The 19,692-nt window shown below is 44.2% G+C and overlaps 1 protein-coding gene and 1 pseudogene across 4 annotated transcripts in view; both read left to right on the top strand.

The window, feature by feature from the left end:
- The window catches only part of Klhl29 (kelch like family member 29), a 300,571-nt gene extending 295,516 nt beyond the window's left edge, over positions 1-5,055 (top strand). For 2 of the 4 annotated variants that reach the window (XM_085830189.1, XM_021179297.3), the window contains one exon: positions 978-5,055. In XM_085830189.1, the coding sequence (XP_085686315.1) occupies positions 978-1,161 (184 nt within the window). In that variant the 3' untranslated portion in view covers positions 1,162-5,055. The remainder of the gene's footprint in view (positions 1-977) is intronic. The other 2 variants (XR_015045162.1, XR_015045161.1) reach the window with 2 other exon arrangements.
- Positions 4,698-17,126, top strand: LOC147001093 (ras-related protein Rab-11B pseudogene; annotated as a pseudogene).
- The last annotated feature ends 2,566 nt before the right edge of the window (positions 17,127-19,692 follow it).

Here is a 19,692-nt window from a genome sequence, read left to right as displayed (position 1 = left end):
TTACAGGTGGAAGCAGCCCAGGTCACATACACGGAGGAGAAAGGATGGAAGGTGGGACTCTTAGGTCCCTGGGCAGCAATAAAGCTCCCATCACAGATGTGCTACTTAGGTAAATCTAACCCCTGTTCTGTTTCTTGGCATTCTGAGCTTTGTTCCCAACAGTCAGTAGACTCAATAGGAAAAGAGGCCCAGTAAAGGCCCAGCGATGGGCAGACGCAACCCTTTTGTAGCTGCCCTTAGTTTCTCAGCATTGCTGGGAGGGAAGGCTAATGAAGATGAGCATCTCTCCCCTCAGAATAGCACTGCATGATGTCCTGAGTGTTCCTGTAGGGAAAACATTCTAGTTGCTGTGTAGAGAGAATCTCATATTAGCATCATCTGTCAATAAAAAAGCCAATGGCCAGTGAGCTGAGGCAAGAAAGAGTAGGTGGGACACTGGCAGGAAGAGAGGGGATTCTGGGAAATAGTGAGAGGAGAGAGAGAGAGAGAGAGAGAGAGAGAGGGAGAGGGAGAGGGAGAGGGAGAGAATGCAGGAGAGATGGACCGAGGAGACAGATGCAAACCAGCAGGTAGGGAGCATCTCAGGGAGACACTGAGAGGCACGGAGGAGATGTGAAGAAAGAAGCAGGCTGGGCCTCAAGAGAGTGCTAGGCACAGAATAGTTTAAATGGGCTAAATAAGTTACGAGCCTCTCATGAGCCAAAGCTTATGGCCAATGCATTTATTAATAAGTAATCAGTCTCAAAGTCTCCATTCCAGGAGCCAAGGCTGGGGGAGAAAAACTTGGAGTTAATTTTGCTTTTGACATTGTTTGTTGTTCATTGGTCCAGGTTGGGGGCTACAAAGAGCAAGCTCCCACACAACCTCCGCAAGAGTGTCCGTGGGCCCCACAACCAGCACAGTGTTGGGATTTATCTCCAGAACCAATATGGAGATTCACAGCCTAACTCTCTGCCCCCTCCCTTTCCCTCCCACAGTGCCGTGGTGCTCGATGGTAAAATTTATGCAACTGGAGGCATTGTGAGCAGTGAGGGACCAGCCCTGGGCAACATGGAAGCCTACGAGCCCACAACCAACACATGGACCCTCTTACCCCACATGCCCTGTCCTGTGTTCAGACACGGCTGTGTTGTGATAAAAAAGTATATTCAAAGCGGCTGACGTCAGCAGAAAGCCCAAGACAAGTCTATGGGACAAGTCCAGTGAGGCGAATGCCACACAACATGGTTATCTTTCAACACCAACGAGAGGCCCACAAAACACAATGGAGAAACTCACTGCGCTAACATTTCGAATATTCTCTACATTGAATGTAGAAAATCATCCTCGCCTTTTGGGTGAAGCGGGGCACAGTGCTCCGGGCAGCAGGAACCTGGAATGCACGGAGCCCGGGCTCGCAGGCCAGCGAGGCACTTGCTCTGAACAGAGGGCGCTCGCTCTGCCCGGTGCAATAGTTTCACATATTTTTCAACTGGGAGAGAAGCTGTTTTTTTCCTTCTTGCAGAGCAAGCTTGATCCCTAAACACCATAGATCAGTTATCCTGTGACAATTTGGGGCATCACGCTCTTTTGGAATAAGGTCAAAGTGTCCTTATCACTTTGATTCCTACTTTTGTTTTTTTTTTTTTTTTTTTTTTTGGAGTTTTTTGGGTTTTGTTTTTGTTTTTCTTAAACCTATCTATACTTTCAAGTGGCCAAGAGAAAAAGGAGGAATGGAACTGTGCAGCACCAAGGCCTCGGAGAGGGGCTGGTTGCCACTAGACAGGATGGAGGGCCAGCTGCACGTGCAGAGCCAGGGCTGGCAGCCGCAGGGGTCGCTGGGAAGAGCCGCCTGTCCTTCATGGCTTTTTCTACCATGTTTTTGCTGCAAAAGAACATGGTGGGTATGCTAGCTTTCTCTTAGCCAGTATGAATTATTTAGATTTCCAAGGCATTTTCTTGATACACAAAAGGCTATTTTTAAGTACCGAGAGAAGGAGGCCACAGGAGGGACAACACTGTGGGACTTCCCAAAGCTCTTTGTAGGTAGTGCCAGAGGTAGGGCCCTTGCTCTCATTTTTCTATGTGCAGAATAGAGGATCTCTCCTGAGGTGGGCCATGCCCCCCACTTTATTTTTGGAAAAAGTTAACTCCCAGACAGTCCTGGAAGACCATGCCATGTGGAGGCATTGTCAGAGGGAAGGGTCTATTCTAGAAGAACATGGTTCTGGCTTCTGACAACAGTCCAGCTCCCTCCATGAGGTAAAGCTGACGACCCAGGCCCCGGGAAAGGGACTGAGGGAGGGAGGGAGAAGAAATGTCTACAAAGCACAGGAGACTATTTTTGATATTTATAGCTATATATTCAAGGCACCTGCCATGAGCGCTCTCAGGATGGGGACAGCCTTCTTAGATGAGCCATGACAGTCACGGCCTGAGAGGCACAAGCAGAAACATTCTTCTTGTTGCCTTTCTGCATAGTAACCTGAGAAAAGGGAAGGCAGGAGAGGTCCCAGCGAGGCTCAAAAGAGAAAGGCCTTCCCATTAGTTCTTAGACCCTCAAACCTCACCCGGTCATCAGTTTCCATTCCAGGGCAGGAAGAAGGCCGCCGCCACCGTGCTGTTTAGTTGAAGTTAGTACCAAATACACACCATTTTGCTACCTGGAAAGTCAGCTTGCCATCACATCATGACAAGAACCATTGACAGAGAGAAAGAGACACTACATGCTTTCATCATTCAGTATTGGATGACTCAAAATTCCAGTCCTAACGACAGGCATCAGCCTCTAGCATTACAAGTGTGGCTCCCACTTGACAAGATACCGAGCTTCGTTATGCAGTTTTTAATATTATTTATTATTTTAAAAAAGTAATAAGCACAAAACTACATACATTGTATGTCATTTAAAGTATTTATGTCAAACAGGGTGCAAGTGTGAACCCAAGGACTGGAGCACAAATTTCTAACTGCCTGGGGCAGGGCGAATGTGAGCATTGGTGTGTGTCTGCCTCCAAGGGAGGTGTTAGTGGTCAACAAGACTCCGAGGATGACACTGAAATTCCGTTTCTCTCCTCATCTATCACACTGGAGCAAAACTGGCTATTTCTGTGAATGATATAAAACAGGGTTCTCTGTAATGGTATTGTATATAGTATATGTTTATTGTTAAGTTGTTATATTATAATAAATATATTTATAGATCTAGACTCGGAAGCCAATGCAATGTCTTTGTGTGCCATTGTCTTTGCCTCAGTGACACTACAGTCCTGTTCTTGGTCATCAAAAGTGTGTATCCTCCTACAGATGTAGGTTTGGATGATTAGAGAGGACCCTTTTGCAAAGGGACAGAGACAGATGAACAGTAACCTCCAGTAAGAAACAGCTGAAAGTCAAAAGCAGACTTAGAGACTCAGAGATACCATGGAGTTGATGCAGCCTGTTCCCTGAGCTCCTATGTTCTTCTTATCACAGCATGTAAAAGCCCCACAGCTTGCTTTTGCCCCCTTCACTTCTGCCCGAAGGCCCCCTTTTCTTATTTTCTCAATTCATCAGCCTGGAGCTACAAGATACTTCCTCCAGGAAGAAAATCAGTGATTTCCATGCTGAGACCCAGGCAGGGTAGCCTTCCTGCTTCCTCAGTTGTGTCTGAAGGGTTCTCTGGTCTATCACACAGACCCGCTTTGCCATGCCCAGGACACCTAGGCAAGACTGCTTAGCATGAAATATGGAAATGCCTCTGTCAGGAAGAAAGTCTAGGAAGAAAGGGTAGATTTTCCAGCATAGTCAGCCACATTAAGCCTCCATGTCCTCGATCCCTAAATCTTACCAAGACCTAGTGTCTCCTTGAAAGCAAAACCTTAATAAGCAAAAACCAGCACAGGAGGTGAGAGGAAAGGTTCTACTGGAAACTCTGTTGAAACCCTTGGGACGAGTGGACCATTCTCCTGTCAAATCAGTACTTTCCTAGGAACAACTGTCCTACAAGGACGGACACAGACTGTCTAGAAGAAGCCAATCGTGAAGGGGAAGGTGATAACCTGTAATAAAAGCAGTCTGTCAGCTCCATTATTAACTATTTCATTTGTTTAAATGAAGGAACATGTTCTTGTGGTCCATGAAGAATCTCTGTGTTTTATACCTAACTCTGTGTGGTAAAGAGATCCCATTGTACCATAGACAGACAGCTGAGCACACAGGAGCAGGAGACCCGCCATGGGGACTGTCAAGACACGGCTGTCTGATCTAACAAACTGATGAGAACAGTGCACACCGTGTGCACAGATTTTTTTATTTTAAAGAACTTCAAAATAAGAGTGCAATCAGGGGAAGTATCTCCTGTATGATAAACAGTATCTTCATTAAAGAAAATAGGTAATGTAACTGGAAAATATTAGTTAAGAAATAGGTGTTAGGCCTACAAGAAAAATAAATAAAAGGTATTGGCAAACAGAATCCAAAAGTAAAAAACCAAGTTCAACACTAAAATCTGGCAGTGAATCAGGTAACACTTCATAGCTTTTGAATACCCATAGGGGAAGCTATGCTCAGAAGGAGCAGGAGACTCCAACGTAGTCCTGAGGGCTCTGCAGAGGGGCAGACAGCAAGGCCGCAGGCACCATATATCGTGAGCTGGAGGAGCACTGAGAAATCACTTCTAGACAGCCATAAAGAAATGACATGAACTCTGGGAAAATAATGCCAACTATTCTAGCACAATGGCACGTGAGAGTGACCGGTACTTGTTTGTCGACACTAATGATGCTCTGACCACCATGCTAAGCTCTCAAAGCCTGGATCCTCAAGATTCAGGTACAAAAGTCATACACACAAAAAGAAAATTCATATGTGTACAGATTGTAGCTTAAGATATGCAGCTATTGTGGAAGATGTATATGCCTGTGTATAAATGTACAGAGAAGAGCCTCCTTCGCGAGACTGCCTAGAGATGCTTAGCTCTAACTACTCCGAGACCAGGGTCCTTCTTCCCCAAGCTACCTCAGAAATCCTTATGTCTATACAAGATAACCAAGTGTACAGTCCTGTCATTGTACTCATGGGATTGCAAGCATTTATTATTTCCTCTTTTCAAGACTTTATATAATTATAAGTAATTATATAATTACTTCTGTAATAAAAAGGTAGATATGCTATGCATATGGGTTTCTTTTTTCTTTTTGTTTTCTTTTTTTGCAGTGCTAGGGAAGCACACCCAGGGTTGCATGATAAACCACTGAACTCTGTCCCCAATCCCTGGACATATGCTTTCTTCTAATGAAAGTAAAGTTTCCCTGAGTTTCAGTGTAAGTGTGTGTGTGTGTGTGTGTGTGTGTGTGTGTGTTGACCACTAAGGAAATCAGAAAGGATTCAAATTAAAGTATCTGAGAAAATTATAAGAAAATAGATTGTCACACATACGTTACCAAGATTCTGTGAAGGTCGTTACTTTGTCCTCCTCCTCCACTTCCTCCTCCTCTTCTTCCTCCTTTTCATTTTCTTACTCTTCCTCCGGGATTGGAGACTAGACAGTCTTCACACATGCTAAGCGAGTACTCTAGAACTTGGAATGGAAGTTCTAGAGTACTTGGAGCTCTAGAACTTGGAATGGAAGGTTCTAGAGTACTTGGAGCTCTAGAACTTGGAAGAGTGTCACATTCCTCACCCCAAATAACCTTTATTTCGGTGACATACCAAGTGTAATGTCATATAGTCCTCTTTTTAATTGTTTTTTAAAGGCAGGTCTTTATACATCCTAGCCTGCCCTCAAAACTACTATGTAGCCAAAGCTGGTCTTGAATTTCTGATCTCCCTGCCACCACCAACCAAGAGGTAGGATTATAGGCACCTGCTACCAAGTCAGGCTCTTAACATTTATTAAAATTCTAAAACAAACAAAAAAGTAATTAATGTCCAAGACTTTCTTGGGGAACCTTAAGCTATAAACAAAGTAACTATACAGTGTTTAGAAATACTAGAATCTTGTACTAAACTTGACTTTAATTTTTGCCACAGTGAGAACGTCGGAAAGGCTCTGCTATAATAGCCGCTGAAGCATGATGCAGGTCACTCGCGTGTTTTGATGGAGCTCAGAGTTCCTCAGGACTGTGTTTTCCTCTGTGGCTTTTGGACTCCAACCATATACAATTTCAAAGCAATGGTTTCTGATTTGTCATTGCTTGAGGAACTAGGAGCTCAGAACATTTTATAATTTAGGTCAAATATATTTTTTTTAATTTTTAATATTTTTATTACATATTTTCCTCAATTACATTTCCAATGCTATCCCAAAAGTCCCCCATAGCGCCCCCCCCCACTTCCCTACCCACCCATTCCCATTCTTTTGGCCCTGGCATTCCCCTATATTGGGGCATATAAAGTTTGCAAGTCCAATGGGCCTCTCTTTCCATTGATGGCCGACTAGGTCATCTTTCTATACATATGCAGCTAGAGACAAGAGCTCCGGGGTACTGGTTAGTTCATCATGTTGTTCCAACTACAGGGTTGCAGATCCCTTTAGCTCCTTGGGTACTTTCTCTAGCTTCTCCATTGGGAGCCCTGTGATACATCCAATAGCTGACTGTGAGCATCCACTCCTGTGTTTGCTAGGCCCCTGCATAGTCTCATATTAAATAACACCTCACTGGACATCTCTTTCCTTATTATCTGAATCAGTTACACCTATGAAATCACAACAGCACACTTGGGTGCATCCCATTCTGGCCTCTAACTTTTTACACAGTCAAGGGTGAGGGTGATCTTGACTTCTGCTTCTTTTGGTTTAATTCCAAGTCCTGGGGTCACTGGCATGTGCCAACCCAGGGTTTCACGCATGCCATGCACAGCTACAACCACAGCCCCTGCATTCCCTCTTTTGGCCATAGTGTTCAGTTCTTGGTGCTTTCCAATGGCTCCCAATTCAGCAGCCACACCATGAGTTCACGTCTTAGCAATTCATCCCTCCTCTTGACAGTTACCTCTACCTTCTAACACCCAAGTCCTTGCAACAGATCCCAAAGACAAACTAGAGTCCTAACAATCTTTGCCCCAGCCTCTTCTGCAGGTAGAGAGCTACAGGGCAGCAGGATCCATGTTTGCATTGATGCCTAATGGGAGGGGGTGGGGTAGGTAGGGCTGGGAAGATCAGAATTGAGTTTGAATCTCCAGCATCCACCTAAAACAAAACAAACCACCCTGGCTTAACTATGAAGACCTGTGACCCCCAGCACTGAGGAAAGGAGACAGAATTCTGTACCTAACTCGGTCTCTGGGGCAGCCAGAACCCCAGAAGAAAAACTCTCAGGAGGCTGTCCAGACTCAGTGTCAGGTGAGTTCCAGGAATGAATTCGTCTCCTACAGCAGCAGCATCCATAAGAGAAACTGGGTATTCTCTACAGGACCACACCACATGCTGGGCTGCACATGTGAACTGGCCAGAATCAGGTGCACAGCTCCGGGTCTAAACTCCAGTGCTGACCACCTCCAGGTCCCTCTGTGTGCATGTGGCTGTGCATCAAAGTTCCCATAAGCCCCGAAGCTTATGATAATACATGTATTGTCTTATGAGTCTGGACACTGTTAGTCTGAATTGGGGTCTGGGAGCTAAGACAAGGTGCAGCAATACCTGTACCCCTCCTGGAGGCTGTAGGAAGATTCTAATTTTCCTGTGTCCATGTAGTAAGTAAGACCCACTGTGATTATATCAGATGCCCCCCAAACCCCCAATAACCTCCCAATCTCACGTTAATCATGTCTTCAATGTCCCTTTACCATGTAAGGTAATGAGACATACAGGGAGCAATTAGCTTACCAAAGGGACAGAACATAAAAGTACTACCAAGCTACTGAAATGTGACTTTGACAATGGCAATGCAGGCACAGAAACCAGCCCAGACTGAACATAACCAGGTTGACTGTGTGCTTTAAAAAAAAAAAAAATGCCCTCTCCACAAGACTCTAACCCTCACAGATGATATTCAAAATTCCTAGGACACAGCTCATGATAACAGACAAACACCAACCATGAGGCTGCACAGATGCTGAAGTGATTCTAAGAAAATAACAATCCTAAAGATTGAAGAATAGGAAGAAAAAAATCTTTATTCAAATGCACGGAGGGGCCAAAGAGATGTCTCAGTGGTTAAAATTAGAGCCCTTGTTGAGCCATGAAGACTGAAAAGTCCAGATCTTCGCAACTGGGTAAGAAGTTGACTTTCTGCAGACTCGCACTGTGGGTCCCACCACCCCTGACCAGCCTTTGGGCACCGTCACTCAGGATGACTTTCTGCAGACACGCACTGTGGGTCCCACCACCCCTGACCAGCCTTTGGGCACCATCACTCAGGATGCCCAGGAGCTCAGGAGCACAGTCTTGAAGTGGCGGTGAGTACGACCTAGGACACTGTTACAGAGGATAGCTCGTTTACTGAAATAGTGCGGCTACTTTATATAGCTCAAGTCGTTGGGGGGGGAGGAGAACTGGCAGGGGAGCCCAGCCACTAGCTCAGCGGACTGTCAGCCACATGACTTCCAAGAAGCCAGTTCTCTGGCAGGCCAACAGAAGCCTAACTGGCTTTATCATGGCATGGCCTTTGTCCTATGGAATTGAGGAGGTCCAAGCCTGATTTGGGTAGGAAACAGCCCCACTCCTGCCAAGCTCTCTGAGACATGTCTTGGATGTGGGCAATGTTCTACCATCCCTTATCTAGCTTGGGAGCCCACAACCTGTAACCCCAATGCCAAAGTGGTAGAGACAGGAGATCATTGGGGATTTTGAGCTTCCAGCCTAAAAGAGAAGACACAAGTCCTGTATTCAAGGAGAGACCCTATACCAGGGGAGTAAGTAGAAAATGGCAAAGGACACCTGACCTGGTCTCTGAATGTGCACGTACACATGCACACCTATATAGATACATGTGGATACACTTAGACACACACATAGCAGGAACCTGCAGGGTTAATACTGAAAGGTCTCTGAAACCCCAATAGAAGAGGAGAAAGATATTGGTACAGACAGAGAACTAAAAGAAATAATGACTAAAAACATCCCAAACCCAACAGAGTACCTAAACTTACAGATCAAAAGATTAGTAAGTCCCAAACTGAATAACCTCAAAGAAATTCATGTCCAGATATGATGCTTGAAAGTCAAGGTATTCTTTAAAATTCTTTAAAAGCAGCCAGAGAAAACAATATATTACACATAAAACACAATTCAAATAACAATTTGAAAAAAGAAAATCATAATTGAAGTCAACATTGAAAGACCATTTCAAAACCAGGCTGCCTGGTGGCACACACCTGCAACTCAAGTACTTGGAAGGTGACAAGCGCAGGAGTCTGGGTCAGACCTGGCAAGCTTGAGGACAGTCTAGACTAGCTGAGTGCCTGTCTCCAAACAGCCAATCCAACAAGAAACATTTTGAAACAGCCTCAGGAGACCATTAAAGGATCAGGAGTTACACACAGCTCAGCCTGCCACCATGACAGGGAACTGGACCAGACTCCAAAACCCATCAGCATCCCATAGTGAATGTTACAGCTGTAACTGTCACAGATAATTCTTTTCCAGAGTAAAGCCTTAGTGATCAATAATTTAGGACGTGCTGTGATGGTCAGTCCAACTGTGAGCTTGATTGTATTAAGAAATACCTATGGTGTTAATGGGGCACATCGCTGGGTATGCCTGTTGATGGTATTTGCAGAGAGGTTTAACTGAGGCCCATTCTGAATTCTGTGTGGGGCATCTCACGGGCTAGGGTTCCATACTGAATAAAAAGGGGGAAAGGAAGAGGCCATCATAGCATGGATGTTGTCTTTCTCCCCTCCCAGGCAGCACTAAGAACAGAGCCACTCCCAACACTCACCCGTCTCACCACAACTGTAGCCCTTTGAACTGTGAGCTAAGATACCCCTCCCTTCCCCTTGCCTTTTGTTGGGTGTTTGGTTATACCATGGAGGAAAGTAGTAACACCCTGCCTGACCTGCGGCTCACGGACAGAAGCCCAGGACGGAACTGTAAAATCAACGCATGTGATGAGATTTCTTTCATAATGCCTCTGTATATTGCTCGAGCAGAACTTTGTAGGTGAATCTGGTAACAATGCCCAGAGGCTGGACACACCTGCTGGGCTAACTTTTCTATGTCAATCACTTTCCTTTTACAAACCACTGCAAAAGCCTCCTTTGTCCTCTACTCCCCTCTCCCTTCACAAGCCCAGCACAAGCCCAGCTTCCCTGGGCGACTCTGCTTCTGTAGCTCTCCAACTGCAATTCCCAGTTCTATCACGGTTTCTGAACTTCATTAACATCATGTATTCTTTATCAGAAGCCATGGGGTCTGTAAGGCCCTGAAGTAACATTTGAAAATGCAGAAAGAACAGAACTGTCAACCCCAAATTCTCCATCCAATGAACATATCTTCAGAAACAAAGAGACTCTCGAATGAGGGAAAACCAGGAAATGGCCCTTACTAAACTTGCTGTAAAGAAATTCTTTAAATTGCATTTACTTGTTTATGTATTCATTTTTGTATGTGTGCTTGCTCACTCACACACATACACGCCATGCACACACACACACCATGCACACGCCATGCACACACACGATGCACACATGCACACATGTGGAGGTCACATGACAACTTGCTTGCAGGACTCGGCTCTTACCTTCCACCGTGGGTTCCAGGGATCAAGCTCAGGTCTTCAGCCTTGGTGACAAGTGCCTTTACCTGATGTTTCATCTCACTGGCCCTAACAGACACTCATTAGAATAAATAAGGAAATGAGGAACTGCGCTACTGAAGGAAAAACAATAAATGTCTGTTTAAATGAAGCAAATTATTTTTACCCTTAAGTTCCTAAAAGTATTTGTGACACTTGAAAGAAAAACATTTTCTGATGGAGTTTTCAATGTATGTAAATACAATTCATATGACAACTATTGCATATGGATTAAAGATGTCTATATTTTGTAAATAATGGAAAAATGTTAATTTTAAGCAGGTTGTGAAAACTATCTAAAGTGTCAAAGAAACCCCCTACAAGTTGTTCAGAAACCCAAGAAATTAAAATGTAATAGCAAAACTATTTAAATAGCCCAAAAGAATCAAACAGAATAAAAAAGGAGACAGATAGAAAGCATAATAAAAATTGTAGAGTAAAATCCAAATATGCGCTTAATCACTAGCTGTAAGCCCCTTCTCCTATCCCACCCCCACCCTCCAAAAATCTAGAAAATTACACATATCAGTGAGGTTGTGGGAAAGTTAAATCTCTGTGCACCTTCTGTGGGAATAAAAATGGCTCAGCTGCAGAGGAAAACAGTATGGTAATTCCTCACAAAATTAAAAATGGAATTCCCATATGATCCGGCTATTCTACTTTTGGACATATCCATAAAAGAAAATGAAAGCAGGGACTTCAAAGGATATTCATAGCATTATCTGAAATAGCCAAAGACAGAAGCAACCACACGGCCATTGAAGGGTGGGTGGATAAACAGAATGGAGCATATTCCATATAACAGGATACTCTTAGGCTTTAAAAGGAAGGAAATCCTGAGGGCTGTTACATCGGGAATAAACTTTGAGAACAAATGCTGAGAGAAACAAGGAGGACAAACCCCTGCTTAGACAAGAGACCAAGAGGAGCCACACTTAGGTTGGGCACAGTGGCATGTGGCTTTGATTCCAGTACTCAGGAGGTTTGGAAAGGAAGATGTGAGTTCAAAGCCAGCATGGACTACATAGTAAATTCCAGACTTGCCAGAGCTATGCAGCAGAAACATGAAAAATTAAAAATTCGACAAATAAAATGAAAAGATCAATCAAACTGATAGAGACAGACACAGATGGGTATATTCAGTTACTTGCTCAGCCCCTTGGTGCCACACACATTTTAGCTACTTCTTATGACTCTGGGAATTAAAAAATATCAGTATATAGTCCTAGAATAATGGCAACCATTATTTTCCTCATTGAAGAAAGAAATTATGTATGATGAGTGAAATTTTTATGGGAGACTATGGTTTTGAACCAAACTTCTACAAACCACTTACAGAAAGTGCTGGGTAATTAAACAGAATAACAAAGTAAGCAAGTTCAGAATTAAAACCAAGTAATGAACAACCTGGAAGAGAAGCAAAATTCCCAGAGATTGCCAGCAACCAATCAGAAAAGGCTCCGAGTGTTGGAACAAGCACAATAAATAAGGTCTCCGCTCCAACCTTAAGGAACTGAGGCCAAGCAATCTGCTTTGTTCCAGCCCAGCCTTCTTTGCTACACATAGAACCAGCTCTTCCACGGGGCCTGGAAGCAGCCACTCTACCCAACGGAATGAGATGCTACAAGGTTCTGGAATCACTAAATTAAACAAACAAACAAACAAACAAATTAGATCTTTAAAATGAATTTGTTCTATTTTGACTTTTGACCCATGTGTGGAAAGATGAAAGGTGGAAAAAGTAAAATGGTCGGAAAACAAAGCTGCTCAGATCCATCCTTAAACAGACCGAGGTAAGGAGGTGAGTGACAGACAGGCAGAGCAGAGACAGATGGACAGCTCCATGTGCTGAGAACACATACGTGAAACGTGATGCAGCCAACAACAGAGCTTCAAGATACAGGAAGGAAAATGCAATGGAACCAAAAGGAGAGGTCGGCAAACCCACAATTACACTCTATACTCGATGGGTTCAACACACCTCTCCCAGTAATTGATAGGAATAGACAGGAAAGTCGGCAAGGGCACTGACGACCCAAGGAACACAGTAATTAACGTAACACTCAGTAGACAACCCAGTCCATTGTTTTCTCAGGGGCACATAAAACATTTGCCAAGAAAACACCATTCTTCTGGCCACAAATCAGAATAAATTAAAATAATTAGAATCACATAGAGTGTATTCTTCGGTCATATCAGAATTAAATGAGAAATCAGTAACAGAAAACATGGAAAATGCCAAATACTTCAAAGTTAAACACACACCTAAATAATTTAGGAGCCAGTGAAGTTTCAAGGGAAAGTGGAAACATTTTGAACAGAAAGAATGCAAATGGAAATTAAAATGTCAAGTTGTGTAAGATGCAGCTAAAGCAAAGCCTGATGTTTAATACTAAATGTTTATATTAGAAAAGAAGGTGGGTTTCCAATGAATGAGCTAATCTTTCAGCTCAAACTAAGAAAAAAACACACGTTTCACGTATGTGTTCTCAGCACATGAAGATCTGAGTTGGGTACTTGGTACCCATGTAAGAAGTGGGGTGTAGTGGTGGGATTTTTTTGGTACCTAGCACTGGGGAGACAGAGACAGGCAGATCCTTCAGGCTTGGTAACCTGCAAGCCTAGGGTCTTATTTCAAAAAAAGAAAAAAATTAAAGAAAAAAGGTGGATGGATCTGAAGAATGATGCCCAGCATTGAGCTCTGGCTCCCACATATCCATACACATGTGCACACTCATCCCACACACGTATCTATAGCATGCACACTCACATACTGAAACAAAACATGAAGACAACAACTGCCAGTGTCTCTGGCTAAAGACATGTGTGGCTCAGTCATAAAAGCACCAACTGCTCTTGCAAAGAGCCCAGGTTTAGGGCCCAGCACCCACAACTGTAACTCCAGTTCCAGAGGTTCCGATGCAGTCTGGCCTCCAGAGACACTGCATGTGCATGATGTATGGAAACTCATGCAGATATGCTCATATAAACTACATTTAAAAGCCTTTTAAATAGTGTCTGAACAAAGGGAGGATATCAGCACCAAAACGATGGAACAGAGAGATTAACACTAACAGAGATTAGCAGGAATGGACTTGGGAGCTAACTTGAAATTATTACTGTTGCCAAATGGGACCATTTTAGCACAACAAAGAGCAATAGCAATGACTTGAGCCATGCTGAGGGATGGAGAGATCATTCAAGTGTAAAGAGCACTTACTGCTCTCGCAGAGAATATAAGACGAGTTCTCTGCACCTACAAGGAGCCAGTAGGGCTCACAACCACCTGTGATTTTAGCTCCAGGGAATTCATCACTCTCTTCTGGCCTTCACAGGCACTTACTCTCATGGGCACATACCCACACAGAAGCACACAGACATACTAAAAAAAAAAAAAAGTAAATACACTTTGTATGTTGTGCCTGTTTAAATCTGTGGGGTCATTCACAATGACTAAGAAATCTGATTCATCACCTTCCGTGGATAGGAGAATAATACAACTGGTGGGGAGCACAATGAGGGACCTGGACTGATGAGTCTGACTACCTATTCAAAGCGGTGCTCTTCTGGGACTTGGGTATTGGCAAGAGCCACCTCCTGTCATCCTTTACCTACAACCATTTAAACCTAGAGAGCAAAAGTATCACTGGTGTGGAGTCAGCCACATGAAGCATTTGGGTGGATGGCAAGACCATCAGGGACAGCCAGCTAGGAGCACTACCACGCCATCACATTCATGTCCTACCCTGGTGTGGTGGGTGCGCTGCTGGTATACGACAGCCAAGCTTGTGACACATAAGAATGCAGAGTGCTGGGTGAAGGGGCTTGTGGGACAATGCAGACAGCAGCTGCCATTGTGCTTATGGATAACAAGAGTGACCTGTGCCACCTGTGCCTGACAAAACTGGTACCTTTGCAGAAAAGAGCAACCCGTCCTTCATTGAGATGTCAACCTTGGATTCCACCAACACAGACAACACAGACAAGAACATCGTCACAGACCCAAGATATAAGATACAATTTGCTAAACGCATGAAATTCAAGAAGAACGAAGACCAAAGTGTGGACACTTTGCCCCTTCTTAGAAATGGGAACAAAACACCCATGGAAGGAGTTACAGAGACAAAATTTGGAGCTGTGACGAAAGGATGGACCAGGGATCCATCCCATAATCAGCTTCCAAACGCTGACACCATTGCATACACTAGCAAGATTTTGCTGAAAGGACCCAGATATAGCTGTCTCTTGTGAGACTATGCCGGGGCCTAGCAAACACAGAAGTGGATGATCACAGTCAGCTATTGGATGGATCACAGGGCTCCCAATGGAGGAGCTAGAGAAATTACCCAAGGAGCTAAAGGGAACTGCAACCCTATAGGTGGAACAACAATATGAACTAACCAGTACCCCGGAGCTCTTGTCTCTAGCTGCATATGTATCAAAAGATGGCCTAGTCGGCCATCACTGCAAAGAGAGGCCCATTGGACTTGCAAACTTTATATGCCCCAGTACAGGGGAACCCCAGGGCCAAAAAGGGGGAGTGGGTGGGTAGGGGATTGGGGGGGGGTATGGGGGACTTTTGGGATAGCATTGAAAATGTAAACGAGGAAAATACCTAATTAAAAAATAAATTAAAAAAACAAAGAAATAAAGCTTGTAAAGGCATAAATAACTATTTATGCATAAAAAAATTAAAAAAAAAAAAAGAACATCGTCACAGAAGTAAATCACTGACCACATTGCCCAATAGGAGATTCCTGGCAACAACATGGTAAACATCAACAGTGGACCTACCATCGACAGACATCCAACAAATTTCAGTGCTGCCAGAACCTGTAATCACCCTGCATTTCTGCCTACAGTGCATGCACATCCTCTGTCATGGGTGTTAACCAGCCCCTCTCTCCCAGTCCCTCTGTAATAGGCTGTTCCTGTCCTCCTAGTGAATGCTACTTGTCAGCCAGCTAGCACAGGAAGGAGTTAAGTGGCATCTCTTGTCCTGACTGCTCGTATATACTTGTACCTGTGGGTGGTGACAAAGAGATGCTTTTTCTTGTATTTTCCACTGATAGATAGGTAAGCAGTGATTATGTAATAATAAGAACTGATCTTGCAAACCAATCAATTATGGTATCTAGGGATAGTGTCAGTCATTGCTGACATCACAAAAAGCCAGGCAACGTGTGTCCCTAACAAAAGAACACACTGCCACTGGTGAAGCAAACCTGTAAAAACTAATACCATCAAGAATACTGGAATCTGATTCTACCTGGAGATCAGTGCTACCCAATAGAAATATAATGCAAATAAGCCACATTATAAAGCATTAAGAAATAAATAAAACAAAGTTATCTTAATAAATCTATGGTTATATGGTATGTGCACACGGAGGCCAGAGGCTGGCATAAGTTGTCTTCCCTATTTCTTCCCCAGCTTAGTTTTTGAATCAGGGTCACTGTACCTGGAGCTCATTGATTTGGTTAAACCAGCTGGCCAGCAAGCCCCAGAAATCCTTTTGTCTCTGTCTCTCTGGTCCTAGAATTACAGGGGCATGCCCTTGAACTCAGCATCTTATATGCTTGCAATCTGAACTCTGACTTTCATGTTTGCATAGCAAATACTTTACTGAATCATTAACACAGCCTATTTTTAATAAATTTAATCAAATATACAAATAAGATTATATTCAAGGAGAGAAAGAAGTGAGGCAAGCAGAGGCATCCTGGGTGGTCTGAGACGCATCACTTGTTTCTCGGGATTGCACCTTATATAATTCATGATTAATCTGTATGTACATTTGCTTTACAGAGTTTCTCATAGTTGTTATGTCTTATGGAAAGATATAAACTTGGTAAGGAGGAAGACAGACACTTCTCTCTTTAGGAATTCTGACCAACTAAGCATTGCTCCTCTTTTCCGCCTTCAGCCTCCACCCTCCTCCTGTGGCCCTAGAGTCTAGTAGGAAGTAACTGGGCACTCACTCATGTCAGAATCCCAGCGTTCACAACTACGTTGAGTTACCTCACTTTCAGCCAGTGATTATCCTCAATGATTCCTGGTCAGCTTCACCACCTTCTCCATCCCTGGTGTACAAGCATGTTGCTTTTCTGCAATTTTCAAAATCCTTCCCTCAACTTGTCCCTCTCTTCAGTTACTGCTTTCTCTCTTTTTTTTCTGGAAGTATCGAGGATTTCCAAGTTACCACACACACTTATAACAGAGATGTATCTTACCTCCTCCACAGATGCATCCAATAGTGCCATTTGGAATCTACTCTTTGCTGTCCCTCTTTTGATTCGACATGATCAGTATCAGTTCTCAGGCCTCGTTGACTTTCCCTCTACTCTCAGAGTGCCCAGAAAATACCGTTTAAGCAATCTTATTCATACCTGTGATCTGAACAGCCACTTACAGGCAGCTAACCTCTAAGGTTAGCTCTCAGTGGCCAAAGTTAGCTATGGTATCTACATGTCTGCTGGACCTGGATATCACAATGTCCAACAGTGTATTCACTCTAGTTTGTTGCATCCAGACGATGACCCAGGCAGACAACAGGAGCGACCACAGCCCTTCAGTGCTGACATCCAGTCACTACTCGACCTTTCTCTACTTGGGATCTGTAGCATCTCTCATCTGGAACAACGTTAAAATGTCATGTGAACACTAACACCACATTTCCCTCTAAAGCAAACTGAAACTGGCCACAGCCGTCCAAATGTAGCATGTGCCTGTTTCTGTGCTTTTTGCTTTTGTTTTGAGACATGTAGCTCAGGTTGGATTCAAATATACATTATTACCAGAACAGCCTTGGTCTTCCTGCCTGCCTCTCACCAGCAAACCTGGCTTCTGGACTTTTAGCATCCCGTTTGCTCTGCTTGAAATGCTTCCCTTTCTCTTTTCTTTCCATATTTCTTCATTATTCAAGATGCCATTAATTCACCATACTCACCAGGAAGAAGACTTTTTTAACTGCCTGGGATGAGTCTCTCCTCCAGCAGTGCCTTCACTGCACCATCATCACTGCATTCAGTTTTTCTCACTCTATTCAAATGTCTTTCTAAGGACAGAGACTGCGATTGGCTCCTTTTTAAACACCAATACCTAGCATATACTTGGCCTAGGGCAAGCTTTCTTGCTAAGAGGTAAGCTATGCTTCGTTCCATAAGTTAGTACTAACTTAATGCCTGAGACTGTTTTTGTCATGTCATGGTGCTGTTCAAAAACACTTAAGAACCACCACAGGATGAAGCCCAGAGCACTTAGCCTTGCTGTCCAGGATCTCCTTCCCTGAAGCCAGGCTACCACAGGACTCCCTTCCCAGAAGCTGGCTACAATAGGACTCCCTTCCCGGAAGCCAGGCTACCACAGGACTCCCTTCCCAGAAGCTGGCTACAATAGGACTCCCTTCCCGGAAGCTAGGCTACCACAGGATCCCTTTCCCAGAAGCTAGGCTGTCAAGGGATCCCCTTCCAGGAAGTCAGGCTACCACAGAACTCCATTCCCGGAAGCTAGGCTCCCACAGGACTCCCTTCCCGGAAGCTAGGCTACCACAGGATAGCCTTCGCGAAAGCCAAACTAACACAGGACTCCCTGCCTGGACGCCAGGCTACCACAGGAATCCGGGCCCGGAAGCTAGGCTACCAAAGGACTCCCTTCCCGGAAGCTGGCTGCTATAGGACTCCCTTCCCGGAAGTTAGGCTGCCACAGGATCCCTTTCCCGGAAGCCAGGCTACCATAGGACTCCCTTCCTGGAAGCTAGGCTACCAAGGGATCCCCTTCCCAGAAGCCAGGATACCACAGGATCTGTTTCCCAGAAACTAGACTACCACAGGACTCCATTCCTGGAAGCTAGGCTCCCACAGGACTCCCTTCCTGGAAGCTGGCTACAATAGGACTCCATTCCCGGAAGCTAGGCCAGCACAGGATCCCTTTCCCAAAAGCTAGGCTGCCAAGGTATCCCCTTCCTGGAAGCCAGGCTACCACAGGACTCCCTTCCCAGAAGCTGGGCTAACACAGGACTCCCTTCCCGGAAGCTTTTACTGTATCTGTGCATCAACTATCTCACCTAAAAGACTTCTAGACATTAACAGAATATTTTTATTGATTATACAAAATTTCACATAATATACCCCAATCACATTCACTTCCCAGTCCTCTCAGTTTAACCCCCAACCCTTGTGACCTCCCCCAAAACCAAAGAAGAGAAAAAAAAGAAAAAAATACCAAGTCCAATTTCTGTTGCCAATTTATATTCATTGGAGCTTGGTCAAACTCCCAGGGGCCAGCCTCTTTAAGAAAACAAAAACAGACAAACAAAAAAACCTGAGTCCTTCCCCACCCTTGCCAGAAGCCATCAACTTTAGAGCTATACTTTAGCATCCCCAGAGTGGTAGAATTCTAGTTAGGGCAATTACAGTAGGAAAACTAGGATGCCTTGGGCCAGAGAGATGGCTCAGCAGGAAAGTGCGTGCCAGGCAAACAAGATGGTGCAAATTCAATTTCTGCAGCCCAGAGTGGAAAGAGACAGTCAGTGTAATCTTCTTGGAACTGCACCATGCATACATACACCCTCCACTCCAACACACGGCAATAAAACAATGTGTTAAAAAAGAAAAGCTTGGGCTGGAGACATGACTCAGCGGTTAAGAGCACTGACTGCTCTTCCGAGGGTCCTGAGTTCAAATCCCAGCAACCACATGGTAGCTCACAACCATCTGTAATGAGATCTGATGCCCTCTTCTGGTGTGTCTGAAGACAGCTAGACTGTACTTACATATACTAATAAATAAATCTTTGGGCCAGAGTGAGAGGGGCTGGAGCAAGCAGTGGTCCTGAGTTCAATTCCTAGCAACCACATGATGGCTCACAACCATCTGGGAAGCTACAGTTCTCATATACATAAAATAAATAAATCTTTAAAAGAAAGAAAGAAAATCTAGGTGTTTCATGATGCTAACTAAACATGTGGTCTTTGGAGCCTACCATATATATTAAT

This window comes from Mus caroli, unplaced genomic scaffold, assembly GCF_978045245.1.
Source record: "Mus caroli unplaced genomic scaffold, Mus_caroli_1 scaffold_14, whole genome shotgun sequence".
Classification (NCBI taxonomy): Eukaryota; Metazoa; Chordata; class Mammalia; order Rodentia; family Muridae; genus Mus; species Mus caroli.
Note: the sequence above shows the minus strand (reverse complement) of the source record. Positions and strands in the feature narration are given on the sequence as shown.